The sequence below is a fragment of the Centropristis striata genome, chromosome 4 (assembly GCF_030273125.1).
Source record: "Centropristis striata isolate RG_2023a ecotype Rhode Island chromosome 4, C.striata_1.0, whole genome shotgun sequence".
NCBI classification, from domain to species: domain Eukaryota; kingdom Metazoa; phylum Chordata; class Actinopteri; order Perciformes; family Serranidae; genus Centropristis; species Centropristis striata.
Window position 1 is genome coordinate 4,771,746 of NC_081520.1, and position 19,010 is coordinate 4,790,755.

Here is a 19,010-nt window from a genome sequence, read left to right on the forward strand (position 1 = left end):
CAAATGAATTTATCTAATGTTGGCTGCACAACAGAAGCTAGACCTTTGACAACTTGTGGTTTGGTACATTTGTTGTTGTTTCTGTAATCGGCTGAGCTGACCTTTTGAGCTTCAAATATATTTACTGGCTGTACTGAACTGATTCTCAAAGTGAATACACCAATGAATTTACAGAAATGCACATTTTATCTTCCCTCCACTAATGCATACAATAATACTTGTGCATGTTATTAGTAGAGCTCGGTATAATTTAAACATTACAATACCAGTACCCTTACAGTGAAATTGATGCTATTAAAGTACATAATTTGACACATTTTTTTCTCTAATTTATTCATCCATAACTATCATGTGAAAGCACATATAGTTGTGTAAAATACCACCACCACTCCTCCTCATCCAAATGATATTTTTCACTAATGTGTTACACACTCAACTGCCAACTCCATCAACACACCGCTCCCTACTTCACCACAACACAGACTGTATGGGTTGTAGGGCTGGGTAAAACATCACAATATGATACGTATCACGATACACAGGCCACAATACCATTCTTACTACGATACATAGGCCACAATACAATACACATCATGATACGAAGGCAACAATACGATACGTATCACGATACACAGGTCACAATATCATACGTATCACGATACACAGGCCACAATACCATTCTTACTACAATACATAGGTCACAATACAATACACATCATGATATGAAGGCAACAATACGATACGTATCACGATATGAAGGCCACAAAATTATTTTGGAGCACAGCTCAAATGGGTTTGTAGCTGCTGTGGTAGTAGGAAACACGAGACAAACAATATTTTTTCTAGATGTGGGTACAACAAGGGTCAAATACAGATGTTTTGACTAGTAAAGTTTGAATAAATGTATGGGGTATCGATACCTGGTACTAGTTATTAATTACAAATAACTAAGTCGGCAAACAGCAGCAGAGGATGGACAAAGATTGTCCTAGCTGTCTTAGCTAAGGTCAGTACAAAGATCAGACATTAATGACTCCATATTGAGAAAGAAGAACATCTGAGAGCTGACAGTGATCACTTCAGACACTGATACCTCTTTAGTTTCCATGACTATCAGCCGTGTGGGCTGGCAGGAACACAGTGCAGTCCTGTGCTTTCTTAAGAAACAGCCCAACTGAATTAACAGAAGCTTGAGTTGACTTATACATGGCTGTTCCTTGGATTCAGAGCAAACTTAACTGTATTAATGTCATTGTCAAAATAGGTCAAAATTTACTTGGGCAGCTATGAATATACTTTGGTGGAACATGTTAGTGTAGACTCTGAGTGGGAAACACTGAAGTTGATTTTAAGGACTAATAAGGGAATGTTACAAACTGAACTGTGGAAACAGTTCCTTTAAAGGATTTGTCTTTGAAGATTTCTTGTATTTCAAGTATGACAAATCAAATCTTTAGACACAATTACTTAATGATAAGGGCGAATCTACATTAGAAGTAGATAATAGAATATGAGCTCAGACTCGTTAAAAAAAAGGCTCATTAAAAGACCAAACATTGTTATTTCTACTGTAGGGCTCACAGCTTCCACAAGGTTCATTTGGATTAAAGACTGAATGCAGTGAGATTTGTCAACAAATTCTCTCCATGCTTCAAGATGGAGGTCGTTCTTTGTCCCCCTCCAAACAAAGACAAACGACCCCCACCCCCACAGGTATCTGGAGATACCTAAAGGCGTCTCATTGGCTGATACCAACAGGAAATACAACTTCCAGGTTGAGACACAAAAGTGTCCTGCAGCCACCCCTCTCTTCTCTTCTCGACTCCCCGAGGAACAGCATGCCTGCTGTCCTGGTCTGATCTTCCAGGAGGAAGATCAGACATTTTCCCCCTGTCTCCAGCTCTAAGGGAAGGCCGGTGAAAACCCAAACCAAGTGGGCCCACCACAACGCTTCTAAGTTTCCTGCCTGTGATCTATACTGGACATAATCACAGAGACCCGCACCAAGCTTCTGGAGCCAACAGCAACCAGCGCTACAACCACCAAAACCCAACCAGGAACCAGATTCTTCTCCAAAAGGATTTCTGCTTTCCCTTTCAACTCTGGACTCTGTGGTACAGTACTGGGCAGTTAGTAAGCAAGAACAAGTTTGTTAAGCTTTAATCAATGGTGTTGATCCGTTGTGTGTTTAAGTATATTTGTTGGGATATTTTGTGTAGTTAGATCACTTGAAGTTGTATGATTAATGTTGCTCTACATATCTCAAGTTGTACATGTAAACTAACTATAACTCATTTGATTTGCTCACACACTAATCCACATGAAATATACTTTTAATCTGGCTTCCAACAACACATAGACCTTCAAGACCGCATGGCCTATTGTTCTTCAAGAACAAAAGGGCTTCCGCCATTTTGATTTATTTAAATGACCGCCTTTCGGCAGCCATTTTGTTACACATCCTTTCTCATCCACATTTCCACTGTAAATAGTCTTTTAGATTAGTTATTGTGTGTTCTGTTTGCTTTGCTTTATTTAGAATAAATATGTTTTTGGATTGATATGCTTCTCCCTTTAATGTTGCACATGAATGAATGATTTGCTAACCTCTGCTATGGAAAGAACTCAAAATTCCTTCAACCGTTACTAAATATTAATAAGGTAATTCGATTATAATTATATTCATAATTAATAATCAATGTTCCAAATTGATAATTTGTTAACTTTATGAGACTGATTAACTATGATTTGCTATCTTTTCCTATTCCTAAGTGAATAGGTGGTGCCCCTCGAGTAACTTTAATTCATTTAAAGTATTAAATATTAATTTAGTCAATTTCCGATAGCAAAATTGACCTAAATTAGCTTTTACCTCTAAATATTTTGGTACCCCTAATGGAGGCAATGTGTATCTGAAGCAGATACCCCTACATTATTATGGAGCCCCGTTGCGAGGCATAGTATAGTTGGCAATCATTCATAATTGTGCAATATTAATAACAGCATATTCATTTTTGGTCCACACCAAAAATATTTTTGATTCCAAATTTTAGACTCGCCAGAAGTCTTTACATCTTACACCAGTAGTCTGCTACAGGAGTAGACCCATCTGTACTCACAAAAGTACATTGTGGTGTAAATTAATTTATTTATAAATTAAGCAAAAGCAATTTGAGAGATTTTGTGTATTGGTAACTACCACTTTTTAAACCAGTTAAGTATTTCTGCGAAGTTAACCACTTGCTGCTGCTAACTAACTAGGTAAACCTACTCTGTAGAAGTTTAAGAACTTTGTTTCAGCATTTGAATACAGGATATTCAATGCAATCTTTTCAGACATTTGCTGTTAAATAAGTGCTCCCTTTTTTTCCCCTTGAGTAAGACACAGCGTGCCCCTGGCCCTGTGCATATAGAGCTGTATTTTTGCTGTTACTGCCGTGCATTTCAGTGTAAAGAAGAGATTGAGTTTGAGATAGAGCCACAGCGTGCTTCCAGCCCTGTGAATAATTGTTGTACCTTGCAGCTTCTTCCATGTGTTTCAGCTTGAGTGCAATCTTTGAGAAACAACCCTCTAACTGTTACTGCCAAGCATTTCAGTTAGTGTGCAAGTTTAAGCTTCAAGAGCAAACCTGCCTTGTAAACTTTGGTTTACATTTTCTGGTTAAAACCTCTACCCACTAGAGCCGCTAGTTGGTGCTGTAGCTGTCCTCTTTCACAGGAAGCTATTGTCTATAGTGTAGCCAGCCTTTTGTTTGGTTAGGCCAGTGTAAGTGTTAAAACTACACTGACGGGTGTCTGTCAAAACAACACCTCAGCCAACCATTTGTTTGTACTAAACCCCCCTGTTTAGTCTTTGATTCCCTAATCATGGAGAACCCCTGTGTAGATAAGTTCATCTCCTCCCTAGCACAGAGCCTTCAACCTGGCTATCCTGAACTAATCAACAAGTTAAACTTCAGTGAGTGCAGTGATGAGATCAACTCCCTACTCAGTGGTAGTTATGATGCAAAAGCTGCATCTAAAGGCCCTTTGGTCAGATGTTTGCTTTTGAATTTCCACCGGCAAGCCAACATTGCTTCTCAGAGCAAATCTGCTCTTGAAAGGGAGGTGGAGTCACTGAGAGCACAAAATGACTCTCTTCTCCAGGAAATTCAAACAGCAAACAAGAAATCCATGCGCTATCTAGAGGATCTGCACTCAGCTGAGTTAAATCTCTGTGTGCACAAGGAGGAATTGTTCAGGCTTAGAGCCCAGTGTCTCCCTTCATCACAGACATTTGAACAATGTGACTCAGGTTACTGTGATTTTAACTCCTCCTCTTCTAGTGACAGGTCAACTCCCCCACCTGTCAAAGGATGGGAACACATCCCATATGACTCCAAGTCTGTGGAGATAGGGTCAGCTTCTCAGCTCCCACTGAGAGATGGTTGTAAAAGCCACCTGACTTCCCATCTCCCTGAAACAAGTTCTGAAGAGGTTTCTAGGGTAGTCTCTGCTAGACAGTCTACCAAGTGGTCGTCCCAGTCCGCATCTAATTCACGCCTTCATAGGAATGCTAATTTGGTCTTGCCCTCAGCAGAGAGGAAACCACAGGCTCCCCGCTGGGAAGAGCTTGACTCTTTAGCAAAAGATGTTGATTGTTTTGATCCAGAAAACCCTTTTCAACATGTGGAAGACTATTTCAGTCAGTTAGAACGCCACCTAATTGACTTACCAAACGCAACCAACCGGGAGAAAATTAAACTTGTGTGGAAAACCAGCGGTAAAGCTGTTCGCAAGTTTACACAAACATTACCTGCCAGTGTCAGGGATGACTTTTCCCAGCTCCGTCAAGCATTAACAGAAGAATTCTCTTCTACTGTTAATGACTTGTCATCTCTAGTTGCAGCCCTCACAATCAAACACTCTCGTCGTGAGAATCCTAGAGATTATTACAACCGTTTGAGGTATGCGTATTTTCAGGGCAAGAATGCACCAGGTTTAGAGGAAGACAGTAAATTTAAGGCCTTATTCTTGAGAAACCTCCACCCATGCGTACGCACTCAAGTTGTACTCACAACAAATAATGGTAAGCCCTCTATGCACGAGTTAAAGAAAGTGACACAGGTGGTTTGGGAAACTGTTGTCAATTCCAAAGCTAGAGCGAAACCATTTGAGCCTGCAAGTGTAACCACGGCAGCGTCTCAGAGCTCCCCTGCTCTAAACTCTCACCCTCCCAGCAAACCGAAAGGGGGTGAGAAAAGGCAACGCAGGGAGACTAAGCCAGATCGCAGCGTCCACCGACTATACAGAGATAGGCATTCACATAGCAGAAGCTGTAGGAAGCCATACTCTGAGATCTTGGCCCAGAATTATGACCAGACAATGAGCCCTTCAGATGACGACCTCAGCATCTCTGAATCCAGTTCAGAACGTGGTCATAATCAGTTTGACAGCGCCTCTGACTGCATCTCTGCATCTGGCCACATGGAGCGTTACAGCCCTGAGCCACGACAGCAGAGAAGTAACAAAAGCTACAGAGGACGCTTTTGAACCCAGACAGGATAGTCCATTTCCGTACTGACAGCAGAACAAATGCTGATTCAGTACCTCACCTTTCTCTTCTTCTTTGGCAGTTTCTTAGGTAAACTTGTGTTTGTTAGCAACAGCAACAAATTTCAGTTAATTTTAACCCAGTAATAGTCAGACATCGTCCTATTAACTGAGTTAAAGCCTAAATTCTGATTGGACTAAAGCACCACTGTCTAATTTTACATGTACACTTGGACAACTCCTCGTTAGTACCTTCTCAGTGAGACAGCTTTTGTTTAACATTAGCTTAGGACACACTACCATGACATCACAATAAGTCATACATAGTACCACACCCTTCTCTCCTCTCACCTAACACATTTACACAACTAACATTTTTTTTTTTTTCTCACTAACCCTGATGTTCAACTGTGTTAGTTATCTCACACCATGTCATTATAGTTGTGTTTATCTGGATTTTGTTTATATCTACTGTTCTTGCTTAGTCAGATAGATAGAATAAACTGCCCAGACGTTACCAACTGAATGAACTAACAAATGAACACTTTCAACTGTGGATCCTTCTTTTCTTCATTAGCTCGCAGAATTACCCATCGAGAGAAACTCTGCGACCGAAAAGGGGGATATGTAGGGCTCACAGCTTCCACAAGGTTCATTTGGATTAAAGACTGAATGCAGTGAGATTTGTCAACAAATTCTCTCCATGCTTCAAGATGGAGGTCGTTCTTTGTCCCCCTCCAAACAAAGACAAACGACCCCCACCCCCACAGGTATCTGGAGATACCTAAAGGCGTCTCATTGGCTGATACCAACAGGAAATACAACTTCCAGGTTGAGACACAAAAGTGTCCTGCAGCCACCCCTCTCTTCTCTTCTCGACTCCCCGAGGAACAGCATGCCTGCTGTCCTGGTCTGATCTTCCAGGAGGAAGATCAGACATTTTCCCCCTGTCTCCAGCTCTAAGGGAAGGCCGGTGAAAACCCAAACCAAGTGGGCCCACAACAACGCTTCTAAGTTTCCTGCCTGTGATCTATACTGGACATAATCACAGAGACCCGCACCAAGCTTCTGGAGCCAACAGCAACCAGCGCTACAACCACCAAAACCCAACCAGGAACCAGATTCTTCTCCAAAAGGATTTCTGCTTTCCCTTTCAACTCTGGACTCTGTGGTACAGTACTGGGCAGTTAGTAAGCAAGAACAAGTTTGTTAAGCTTTAATCAATGGTGTTGATCCGTTGTGTGTTTAAGTATATTTGTTGGGATATTTTGTGTAGTTAGATCACTTGAAGTTGTATGATTAATGTTGCTCTACATATCTCAAGTTGTACATGTAAACTAACTATAACTCATTTGATTTGCTCACACACTAATCCACATGAAATATACTTTTAATCTGGCTTCCAACAACACATAGACCTTCAAGACCGCATGGCCTATTGTTCTTCAAGAACAAAAGGGCTTCCGCCATTTTGATTTATTTAAATGACCGCCTTTCGGCAGCCATTTTGTTACACATCCTTTCTCATCCACATTTCCACTGTAAATAGTCTTTTAGATTAGTTATTGTGTGTTCTGTTTGCTTTGCTTTATTTAGAATAAATATGTTTTTGGATTGATATGCTTCTCCCTTTAATGTTGCACATGAATGAATGATTTGCTAACCTCTGCTATGGAAAGAACTCAAAATTCCTTCAACCGTTACTAAATATTAATAAGGTAATTCGATTATAATTATATTCATAATTAATAATCAATGTTCCAAATTGATAATTTGTTAACTTTATGAGACTGATTAACTATGATTTGCTATCTTTTCCTATTCCTAAGTGAATAGGTGGTGCCCCTCGAGTAACTTTAATTCATTTAAAGTATTAAATATTAATTTAGTCAATTTCCGATAGCAAAATTGACCTAAATTAGCTTTTACCTCTAAATATTTTGGTACCCCTAATGGAGGCAATGTGTATCTGAAGCAGATACCCCTACACTACCAAATATATGGTTCCAGAGTTCACAATGGAAATCCTTTTACCGTACAGTTTTATAAGCAGTAAAAAAAGTAGTTGTCAGTAGTTGTAAACCATCACACCATTAAATACATTTAAACATGATTTTCCAGGAAGTCAAAACTTATGTTATAGGAAAATTAAAAAACCCAACTACAGCATCTAATAATCTCTTATAGAAATATAGTAAACCTATAATACAATCCTGATTGCAAAGAAGTTGGGACTAAGCATTTTCCAAAAAATTAAAACAAATTAAAATGAGCAAACTCACTCTAAAAACTAATTAAAACTAACTGAATTTGAAAAAAAAAAAAAAATCACAACGAAATTAAAACTAATGAAAAATCCAAAACTATTATAACCTTGCTCCACGTGCTGTACCAGGGGTCGACAACCTTTACTGACAAAAGAGCCATTTTTGGCCAAAAAAAGAGAACATTTGTTGGAATGGAGCCACAAACCTTATTTTGAGCCTTACAATAAATAAAAAAAGCACAAACTAATTCTAAATTAGCCTCCCAACATTAATACTAATGTGATATTAATATGATTTTGTCAGAAGAGAGGACCCAAGTGCAAATTTTGAATCAAAAGCTACTCTCAGAGAGATCCCTGAGCTGCTCCAGTAGAGAAAGACAGTTGAAATGCAGGATGCAAACTGTATTTTGTGGTTACAAAACTAACTTTAACTAACTAACTAGTTAAAATGTCCTTCGTTTTCTTCTTTGTCAACTTTTTTCATACGTAAACCTTTTTGGTTGATATGAAATCTATTTAATCTATCTGGTTTTATGACTTAATAAACTTATTGGGGCTGAGATGGATCAGACAAAGGAAATAAAGGAAACATTTATTGTGACTTTATTGAATCTTGCACCCAACAAATACCCCATTACTAAAAAACTAAAACTAAAACTAAAACTAAAATTAAGCATTTTCAAAAAAATAAGGGAGCCACAAACCTTATTTTGAGCCTTACAATAAAGATAAAACCACAAACTAATTCTAAATTAGCCGCCCAACATTAATATCAATGTGATATTAATATGATTTTGTCAGAAGAGAGGACCCAAGTGCAAATTTTGAATCAAAAGCTACTCTCAGAGAGGGACTGATCCCTGAGCTGCTCCAGTAGAGAAAGACAGTTGAAGTGCAATATACTACTATCAATTTAATCCACTAACATCCTGAAAAAAAAATCAGAAGCACAAAAGTTGAATAAATCCCATTGTGCTTAGAGTCAATATTACAGTGAGATAATGAATTTGTTTTGCAGATATCGACTATGTTTACACTGTCTGCTGCTGTATCCTGGTCCCGGCTCCGTTTGACTGATGTGTCCTTGATGTGCGAAGCTGCAAATGTTCTCATGTCTTACGACTCATTTCCAACTATCACTGCAGAGGAATATATAACACCAAATGCAGCGCTGGAGGCAATCTGTCACAACAATAAAGTGATGCATGGTGTTTAAACCGTTTCTCTCCTCCATAACAAATACAAACAGCAGCAGTTGTCATGTTTGAAATGTATTTCACAGCCAGCGGAGGAGTTTAATCAAGGAAGGTATGTCTTTAGAAAAACAATATAGCTTATTGGATTTGGGGATTCACTTTTATAAATTAAAGATAGTGCGGAATTGGGTGACAAGATTTGCGACACCATCAACACTTCATGTGGGAAATATAGAATAACTCATAAAAAAGTTGCAGAGTGAATGGAAAGCCAGGTAGAGTTGATGTTCTGATGCAATCATGGAGCTACAGATACACTACACAGTCCTCAGGTTATGCTGGTGTTGTGTGAAAATGGCTTAAGGGAGATTTTATAAATCAGGATTATTGCAAGTGTCCTAAGAACACACATACACACACACACATAAACACTGTAAATTTAAATCTCTAAATATCTCCACGCACTGTAACTTGAACATCCAGTTCAGGCTGCGCCCCCACGAAAACAAACACACAGTTTTATTGTCAGTCCCTCTCCAATATGGGGCTATAAGCAGTGGCCAGTTTTATGTCTTTTAATTAGTACACTGTCACCATAGCAGCATCCAGCTGGCACACAACCACATCTTTACACACGTACATAAACAATGGAGGAGAGAGGAGAGAGGTAGAGAAAGAGGAGAATGGACTACAGAAAGTCACATGGAAGGGCGTCAGCTACAGGCCTTCATCAGGACACTTTAACCCTTTATTTATTTATTTTTGGGGGGCATTTTGTAACTGAAACTAACTAAAATTATAGGGTATAAGCTCTCAAATACTTTTTGAATTTCATTTCTATCAATTACAGAGGCTGAAAAATCTGTTGAATTTCCAAAAAAACTTCAAGTTTTAGGGGGTTCTTTCAAAATCACAGAAAGGTTTTCCAGGCTTTTTTTCCAGGCTTTTTAGGCCTAAATGGGTTAAGTAAGTGACACGTGTGTACCTGAAATTAGGTGCAGAGGCCCATTCCAGAGCAAGGCAGGCCAAGTCCACAGCCGCATACACCAACAGGAAGAAGATGGTCACAATACTGGCGATGGTGTTGAGCTTCCCAGAGAAAAGCACCAGCTGAGGAAGAAGAGAGAGGGGATTAACATTCACAGCAACACGCCATTCCAAAGCTGGACAGAGGAGTGCATTTTAATTTTAAGAGTGCCTTTTTCATATGACCTTTTCCAGCACCAACCTATTTTTACCCCTAAAAATGTATCTCTAAAATGTGAAGTTCATGACATGATTTGCATGTTCATGTGCTCTCTGGGTGAAAATAAGGCGATGAATCATCTGACATTAAAGCATCGGACAGAGTTTACCTCACTGACACCGATCCCCACATTCACTCATGTATCAGTCTTTACTTTCCTTATGGCTTTAAGACATTTAAAACTAAAACTCTGTTTTAATGATATTTGGTATTTCCACATGAAAAGTTCAATTACCTTGTTAAAAATTCTTAAAATGGCATCTCCTACTCCTCCGTCGTTGAAAAAAATCCAGCATTTACAACGATGCAAATATATTCCATTATAAAAGTTGAACTTCTGGACACAAGACGCCTCACACTAAACTGAAACTCTTCATGCACTACTGTATGTGTGCTGGGAGTTTCAAGTTTCAGTGTTCTGTATGGTAAAGGAGCCTGTTTCTTAACCCTCTGGGCCCACTCTAATTTACTACCCTTTCAGACCCTTTGGGCTGAAAATGTCCACTTCCAAAAGAACACGATAAAACCTTTACAGATTAATATTTGTTTCTACTTTTTTTCTGCATAAACCTCTTAAACAACGTTCGCCCCGCTCAAAACTACCAAACATTCAAACATTTTGAGGATTTTAATCATTTAAATGCCAGTTTGATTGCACGATGTCACTGATGTTTTTTTAATGAAAAAATTGTACAAAATTGTAGTTATTTTCCAAATAATAAATATGTTTTGGCTGGGGCATTGGTTTTTATCACAGCCTTGGATATGTCAAAGATTAGCGACAAAATAGTTTTTGATGCATTTTTGTTTTTGTGTTGTGTCAGATTTAAAATTTACTACCCTTTCAGACCTTTCGGGCTGAAAATGTCCACTTCCAAAAAAATGCTATAAAACCTTTACAGCCCGAAGGGTCTGAAGGGTAGTAAATTTGTACACAGTGTATTATAGACCCATTAGAAAAATTAAAATTTATTTTTTGGTGTTAGAGTTAGAGGTACACTTCTGTTCCGTTTTGTGCTGGTTGCAGAAAAACAATGTTAAGGTTCCACAATGGAACCAACAGATGACATCAAGGTGACTATGTCCAATATTTTTACACAGTCTATGGACTGAACCAGACAACAGCCCACACTATAGCTAGAAATACTGATTAATATTAAATCGTCATGATCATCAAAAGCAACATTGACGAACGGTCCCAAACATGAATGAAAGTCCAACATTCGGGCACAATGCGCTAAAAATAGGATTTCTGCTGCCTGAATGTTTAATACATTACTCATTTGTTCTTTAATAAAGACGAGCAACGACAAATAAATTATTCCAAAGACTTTTTATCCTCTGCCATTCTTTTGCCAGCTATGAACAGATCCAAAATGTAACTGATTATCAGATCCTAAACTTAACCAATAAAAATGAATGACAAAAGATTGGCAAATTTTATACATTTAAAAATAGTTTGAAAATGGTTATTCTTCAAAATAATAATTCCACACATAGTGTCTAGGCTGAAGACCTACTCTTCCAACAATACCTCGGTTAAGTCATGGTCACCTAAAAAAAACTTTTTAAAAAATGCTCTTCTTTTCTTCTTTAACGTATAGCACTCCTGTATCGATTACAGATGGCTCCTAAAGTTATGTACTTACTTGATTCCTGTGTGTAAGTCGCTTTGGACAAAAGCGTCAGCTAAATGACATGTAATGTAAAAAAAAAAAAAGTAACATTAGTCCATTTCTGGTCCAAAGGAACCAACATGGTCTCACAGGAATCCGTGAAATAGCCACGGAATCACTCAAATTTCCGTGAAACTGACACGGATTTCGCTACAATGCAAGTTAATGGTGGCTATTCCAACATACAAAGTGATTATGTACATTCACTGAGTGAATATTTAGAAAATAAAACATATATTTCTCCCTAGAAATGTGATCAAAATCCATTTTTATGCAGAAACGAAGTCAAAATATTGATTTTTTCACAAAAAATGAGAGAACTGTCCGCCATGTTTTTTGTTCTGACCGCCGGGACCTTGAAAGTCACGTGACTTGGAACAAACCAATAGCCACGGGATATGACTGTCATTAACTTGCATTGTAGCGAAATCCGTGTCAGTTTCACGGAAATTTGAGTGATTCCGTGGCTATTCCACGGATTTTGAGTTAAGCGAATTCGTGGCTATTTCACAGATTCCTGTGAGACCAGGTTCAAAGGAACAGTGTTCTGCTGATAGATATGCTTATCTGTCTGCTCTGTAGGTGGGAGGTGACATCAAGGTTAGATTTCACCAACATCTAGAGAGCAAGACACTGTTAAAATTATATCATTAACTTGTTCGTCCGACATTTTCCAGGGACCATGTGGGACAACAGGTAGTCCCCAGTGAGCCACTGATGGAGGCTAATGTTCAGTTTTAATTAAGATGATATCTGGGCTGCTGCTTGGCTGCATGCGGTCAGTTATGTTAGCTACAGCAGCTACGTGACAACAGAGTCCAGTTACACTCTGAATTCTCAGCCCCTGATTTGGAGGGAGAGTCGTACATCCAGTATTACTGACAGCACACGAGGAGAAGCAGGGAAATGATGAGGCCATTATACGTACGACTCCCTGCCATGTTCTCTGACAGCAGAATGTGTGAAACTCACTGCCAGTTACACAGATGTGAAAGGCAAGAATGATCACTCTTCCACTTACATTACCTCTTACTATAACTACCACAAAACAGTCACATTTAATAGCAAGTAGCAAATATTTACCTCAACAAAAGTATCATCATACTTTAAGCTGCTTTGGTGGAACAGTAACCTATTCACCGCTCAGGCAGACACGGGGCAATATTATCATTTTATGGCCACCGGACAAACTTATGTCCAATTTTCACTCTTTTAGCTCTGGTTTGTTGTACATCATGTCCTAAGGCAAACATCTGGCTCTTTAGCTCTTTAGCTGCAACATGTTCCACTACTTTAACCATCTACAGTGCACGGTTAGTTAATCAGGGCTAACAGCTTCCTGCTACAACTAGAAATGAGCTTGTTGAGAGCAGTGAGAGTGAACCAAAAAAGTCAAGTTACAGAGTGGAAAAACAAGTTGAGTAAAAGGTAATGGTACTCAAGGTGAGAACAGTTTTTCACTTGCTGGTTGGGCAAAAGTTTGTATTTTCTTGCCCTTATACAAGTTGTTTTGTTTATTAGCAGTTATCAACTACAATGACTATAGTTAATTGTCATATTTAATATTATTATTAATGACTATAGTTATTATATATTTAATGTGAGTGAGTTTGAGCAATCAGACAACCATTATTGTTGAGCCCTGGAGTCATAATTCTCTTCTCAATTATTTTTTGTGGTGTTTTATTTTGTGTTCTGGTCTTGTTATTCCCTGTTTTATTTTGAAATAGTAACTCTCCTCTTGTTTCAGGTCACTTGCCCTTCCCCGTGTGTCATCTGTCTGATTGTCTCCCCTAATCACGATTGTGTTCACCTGGTGCTCCCTTCCCTCCATGTGTTCCAATAGTCTGTGTTCACCTGGTGCTCCCTTCCCTCCATGTGTTCCAATAGTCTGTGTTCACCTGGTGCTCCCTTCCCTCCATGTGTTCCAATAGTCTGTGTTTTCCCTTGTCTTGGTCCAGTATGTTTGACCCCGTCACCATACCAACCAGTTATCTTCTTCTTGCCACAGCTTGTCTTGTTTTCGCCCTTTTGGATTCCTCGCAAGAGTGATTTTTCTTTGTAATTTATTAGGTAAGCGCAGTTCTTAGTTTCAGAGTTTTTTTGAGTCAGCCGTTTTGTTTTTCCTCCTTTTGAAGTGATTTTGTGTCCTTTATTATTTTTCCCCCTTTAGTCCTGATCCAGTTTTTCATAGTGTTTTAGTAGAATCTTTTATTTTTCCTATCAGGTTTGGTTCCTCCCTTTTGGAGCGCTTTTAGTTTGTAGGTGAGAGAGTTTAGTTTTTCCCCCTTATCTTAGATTAGGATTTTTAGTGTAGATAGATTCAGTGTTTATCCTCCTCTTAAGCGACTTTTCTTTGTTTAGTTTTTACTCAGAGTCGGGTGTTTCATAGCCCTTTTCTTTCACTCTGTGAGGACTTACCCTGCTGCATTCTTTGAATAAAGAAACTTTTAAGTTTTTAAGTCCTGACTTGAGCCCAGCCTGACATTGTGATTATGAGTGACACCTTTTACAGGACATTAGTCATTTGATCCACTGCTCAAACTGTTTGGTGCAGCCTTAAAGTGTTAAGGAAATGTAGTAGTTAGACTCTTAATGATAAAGTATCTGAAGTCCATCATTTAACCCGATTTCAGTAGAATATTGTTTTTATCTACACATGGTCAGCTGTTCTGATGAAAGAACTCTTTCAGTGTCTAAATGACCAGAAAGCTCTGTTTACCTTTCAGTTATAACAATGGAAGTCTTCCCGACCACATCTTTCTACAAAGTGTGCAAAAACATGAAATCTTTCAGGCAAAGGCCATTTTTCGGTACTGGTTGAAATATTTTTCAGTGGATGTTTCATCATTGTCAAGTGTGCTTTTTTCATCTGTGTACAACTGATTGCGCAGAGCCAAGAGGAAACTGCTGTAACGTCTCTACAAACAAAGAAAGAGTATTGTCTTTCTCTCCAATTATCATGTGTTGTACGATTGGGTGCTAGAGTTTATTTTCTTAAGGGTACATCATTGGTTTTTATGGAGGAGAGAACGTAGCAACTACGATCACTAACTTTGTGACCATGAAGCAGAAGTAAACTGAATAGCACAGAAGTTAATGGTGAGATTAATGATGTCACACTATTGACAGGGGGTCAGAAAGAGAGAAAATGACAAAGCGACAGAGCGATGAGAACAAAAATGTAGAAAAGATGAGATGGAAAGAAGAGAGAGGGGAAAAAGAAAGAGGAGTGGGAAAGAGAAAGTGGTTAAGAGAGCATCTCTGACCTCTGGCAGTCAAAGTCAGTGGGTGTCTCTCCAGTGCTCCCCTGGGAGCCTTCTCTACCAGAGCATTAATTAGCCATTAACTCAGACACAGGCCAGCATGGACAACTGCTATCACCATGCACTCGTGTGTGTGCACGCTTAATATCTCCTGGGTGTGTTTTTGTGTGGTGATTTGAAAGAATGTTTTTACTGGAAAGCAGTGTGCATAAATTGCCATAAATTTCAGTAAAATAAGTGGGCTCACACAGACACTTTTATTAAATAAAAGGAATTGAGTGGAAGCAGCTGAGTAATGATTTGGACTAGAACGTCAATGCTTTTCCTGAAATGTCTCTGGGTTACAGGTAACGCTTGGATAGTGCTTGCTTTAGCGTGCGCTTGGGTATCAGATGCAGATAGAGCATGACTTAGGACGTTATTAGTTACAGTAAATAACTTTTCTGAGATAGTTAAATTTAGGAATTAAGAGAAGTTCAACCAATTTGTGCCCTCAGGGTGTATGAGCAATGAAACAATAGTTTGCTTCCATTTACAGTGGCAAGAAAAAGGATGTGAACCCTTTCGAATTAACTAGTTTTCTGCATTCATTTGTCATAAAATGTGATCTTATTTGCATCTAAGTCCCAAGTATAGACAAACACAACGTGCTTAACCTAATATCATACAAACAATTATAATATTTCCAACATGGTCTCACAAGAATCCATAAATTTGAGTGATTCCGTGGCTATTCCACGGATTTTGAGTTAAGCGAATCCGTGGCTATTTCACGGATTCCTGTGAGACCAGGTTCAATATTTCATGTCTTTATTTAATAGAAGACACCCATTAAACATTCAAAGTGATGGTAGAAAAAGTAAGTGAACCCTTTGGCTAATTACTCCATTAAGAGCTAATTGGAGTCAGGAGTTGGCAAAGTTAGAGTCCTAACAATGAAATGAGATATGAGTGAGGTGTAGAGATACTTTGACCTGTAAAAAACCACTCAAACTTGTTGAGATTGCTATTCTCAAGAAGCATCTGCTAATGTGAACGCTGCCTCGCAAAAAAAGATCTCCGAAGACCTGCGATCAAGAATTGTTGATTAGCATCAGACTGGAAGGGGTTACAAAGTAACCTCAAAGACTTTAGGTATTCACCAGTCCACAGTTAGACAAATGGTCCACAAATGGAGACGATTTAGTGCTGTGGCTACTCTCCCTAGAAGTGGGCGCCCAGCCATGTCAACATGGTCTCACAGAATTCCGTGAAATAGCCACGGATTTCGCTTAACCCAAAATCCGTGGAATAGCCACGGAATCGCTCAAATTTCCGTGAAACTGACACGGATTTCGCTACAATGCAAGTTAATGACAGTCATATCCCGTGGCTATTCCAACATACAAAGTGATTATGTACATTCACTGAGTAAATATTTAGAAAATAAAATATATATTTCTCGCTAGAAATGTGATCAAAATCCATTTTTATGAAGAAACTAAGTCAAAATATTGATTTTTCACTAAAAATGAGAGAACTGTCCGCCATGTTTTTTGTTCTGACCGCTGGGACCTTGAAAGTCACGTGACTTGGAACAAACCAATAGAAATTTGAGCGATTCCGTGGCTATTCCACGGATTTTGAGTTAAGCGAAATCCGTGGCTATTTCACGGATTTCTGTGAGACCAGGTTCGCCATGTTCACTCCAAAGGCCCAATACAGAACCCTCAATCTGCCTTTTGGAGTGTCCCAGTCAGAGCCTATACCCAATCTAATAGAGATGTTGTGGACTGACCTCAAGAAAGCTGTTCATACCAGACATCCTATCCATATGGCTGAGCTGAAGCAGTTCTGAAAGCAAAATGGTCCAAAATTCCTCCTGAATGTTGTTCAGGTCTGATCAGCCAACCTGGTCTAACAGGAATCAAAACTCAAAGCAAGAATATTATAGAACCTTCAGATTGATATATGTTACTCTCCATGCCAAGACCTTTCCGGTGATGTATTTGGTTTAGCTCTATGACAAAGTTTTATTTTTTATGTAATCAAAATCCAAGTCAAAATAACTGTCCACCATGTTTTTTGTTCTGACACCCAGAACCTTGAAAGTCACATGACTTGGACACAAACTAATAGGAAAATATATCCATGAAATAGTCACGGGATATGACTGTCATTAACTTGCATTGTAGCGAAATCCGTGTCAGTTTCACGGAAATTTGAGTGATTCCGTGGCTATTCCACGGATTTTGAGTAAAGGGAATCCGTGGCTATTTCACGGATTCCTGTGAGACCAGGTTGGATCAGCAGCTATCAGAAGTGTTTGGTTGAGGTTATTACTGCCAAAAGAGGTTCGACCAGTTATTAAATCAAGGATTCACTTACTTTTTCCACCATCACTATGAATGTTTAATGGATGTGTTCAATAAAAACATGAAACATTATAATTGTTTGTGTAGTATTAGGTTAAGCCCGTTGTAATTGTCTATACTTGGGACTGAGATGCAGATCAGATCACATTTTATGACAAATTAATGCTGAAAACCAGATCATTTCAAAAGGGTTTGCATACTTTTTCTTGCCACTGCAGCTAGTTTGTTTTTTTTAGATTACAGTAGAAAAGTTGTTGTTGAACTTATCAGACATCATGATTAGCAATCATTTCTTTTCACTTCCTGGGCGAGCACTGCATCACTTTTCCAGCAAAATTACTACAGAGCTTCATGTGGTGAAGAGAGCGTAATACAGTTTCCAGCAGAGTGTGAAGCCTTGGGGATAAGACTCAGCACCTCAAAAACAGAGGCCATGTTACTGCCAGAAAATGGTGAGTAGCTCCCTTCAGGTGAGAGAGAATCACTGCCCCATGTGAAGGGGTTCAGGTGTCTGGGGGTCTCGATCATCAGCAGTACTGCAGATGCTGCACTGCACTGTTGTAGTGAAGAGCTCCTGTCAGTCTGTGCTCCAACCCTCACATATAGTGATGAATTTTAAAGTCCCCCTCCAGGCATGTTTTCAAAGTGCTCCACTTCCTCAATAATTGTGTTTTATCTACAAATTTCTCTGCAAATTTTGATTGGCATGAGAAAAGCTTGATGGAAACACCAAAATTTGATAAAACTTTCGAAATTGAGCATACAAGTTTTTGTCTTTTTCAAAAAATAGTTAATGTGCTAAACGGGAGTTCTGAGGTAGCGAACATGTTACTCACATGACTGATTAACTGTTTTCTCTGACATAAAAGAACAATTATAAGTTGCAGCAATTCAATCTAATTCCTGAAGACATATTTTCTCTCATGGGTGGCCAAAGTTGTCTGATGAACAACCTATTTTTTGTTATTTTTCCTCTCTTCTACTGTTTACTGACAGATCAGCCTACAGTAACACATTACACAGCCTGATAAAAACTCACTAATTTGCATTTTCTTTAATGCAACATTTCAAAATTTTGATTCAAAATTCGCTTCAACTTCATTGGAAACACAGCTATTAAAAAAATTGGATGTGGCCTCTGCCCCGCCCACTATCACTGCTCATGCTAGGTTGACCAGTGAAAGAGCAGTGCCACGATCTGCAGACTGCAGCTTCATTACTGGTCATTTATTGATAATTTACTCTTTTCCAGTGACAATGCCTGTTATGGTTTCTTTTTTAAGTGTGTTAAAATCCTCACACATTTTATTATTATCTCCTTGAATTGAAGTTTTATATTTCGAGTAGCTGTTTTACTCTTATCTTTCACGTATGTCTTTTTGTGTTAGATTCAGCTTGGTGAAAGTCCAATCCAAATGTGAATCTTGAAAGACCAGAAGAATGAAATCAGGGTTACAAAAGTCTGAAATGA

At 38.8% G+C, this 19,010-nt stretch overlaps 1 protein-coding gene across 1 annotated transcript in view; it reads right to left on the minus strand.

The window, feature by feature from the left end:
• Positions 1-19,010, minus strand: part of zgc:153039 (uncharacterized protein LOC767698 homolog) — a 118,368-nt gene that overhangs the window by 31,905 nt on the left and 67,453 nt on the right. The window contains exon 9 of the mRNA XM_059330739.1: positions 9,983-10,107. Within this exon, the coding sequence (XP_059186722.1) occupies positions 9,983-10,107 (125 nt within the window). The remainder of the gene's footprint in view (positions 1-9,982; positions 10,108-19,010) is intronic.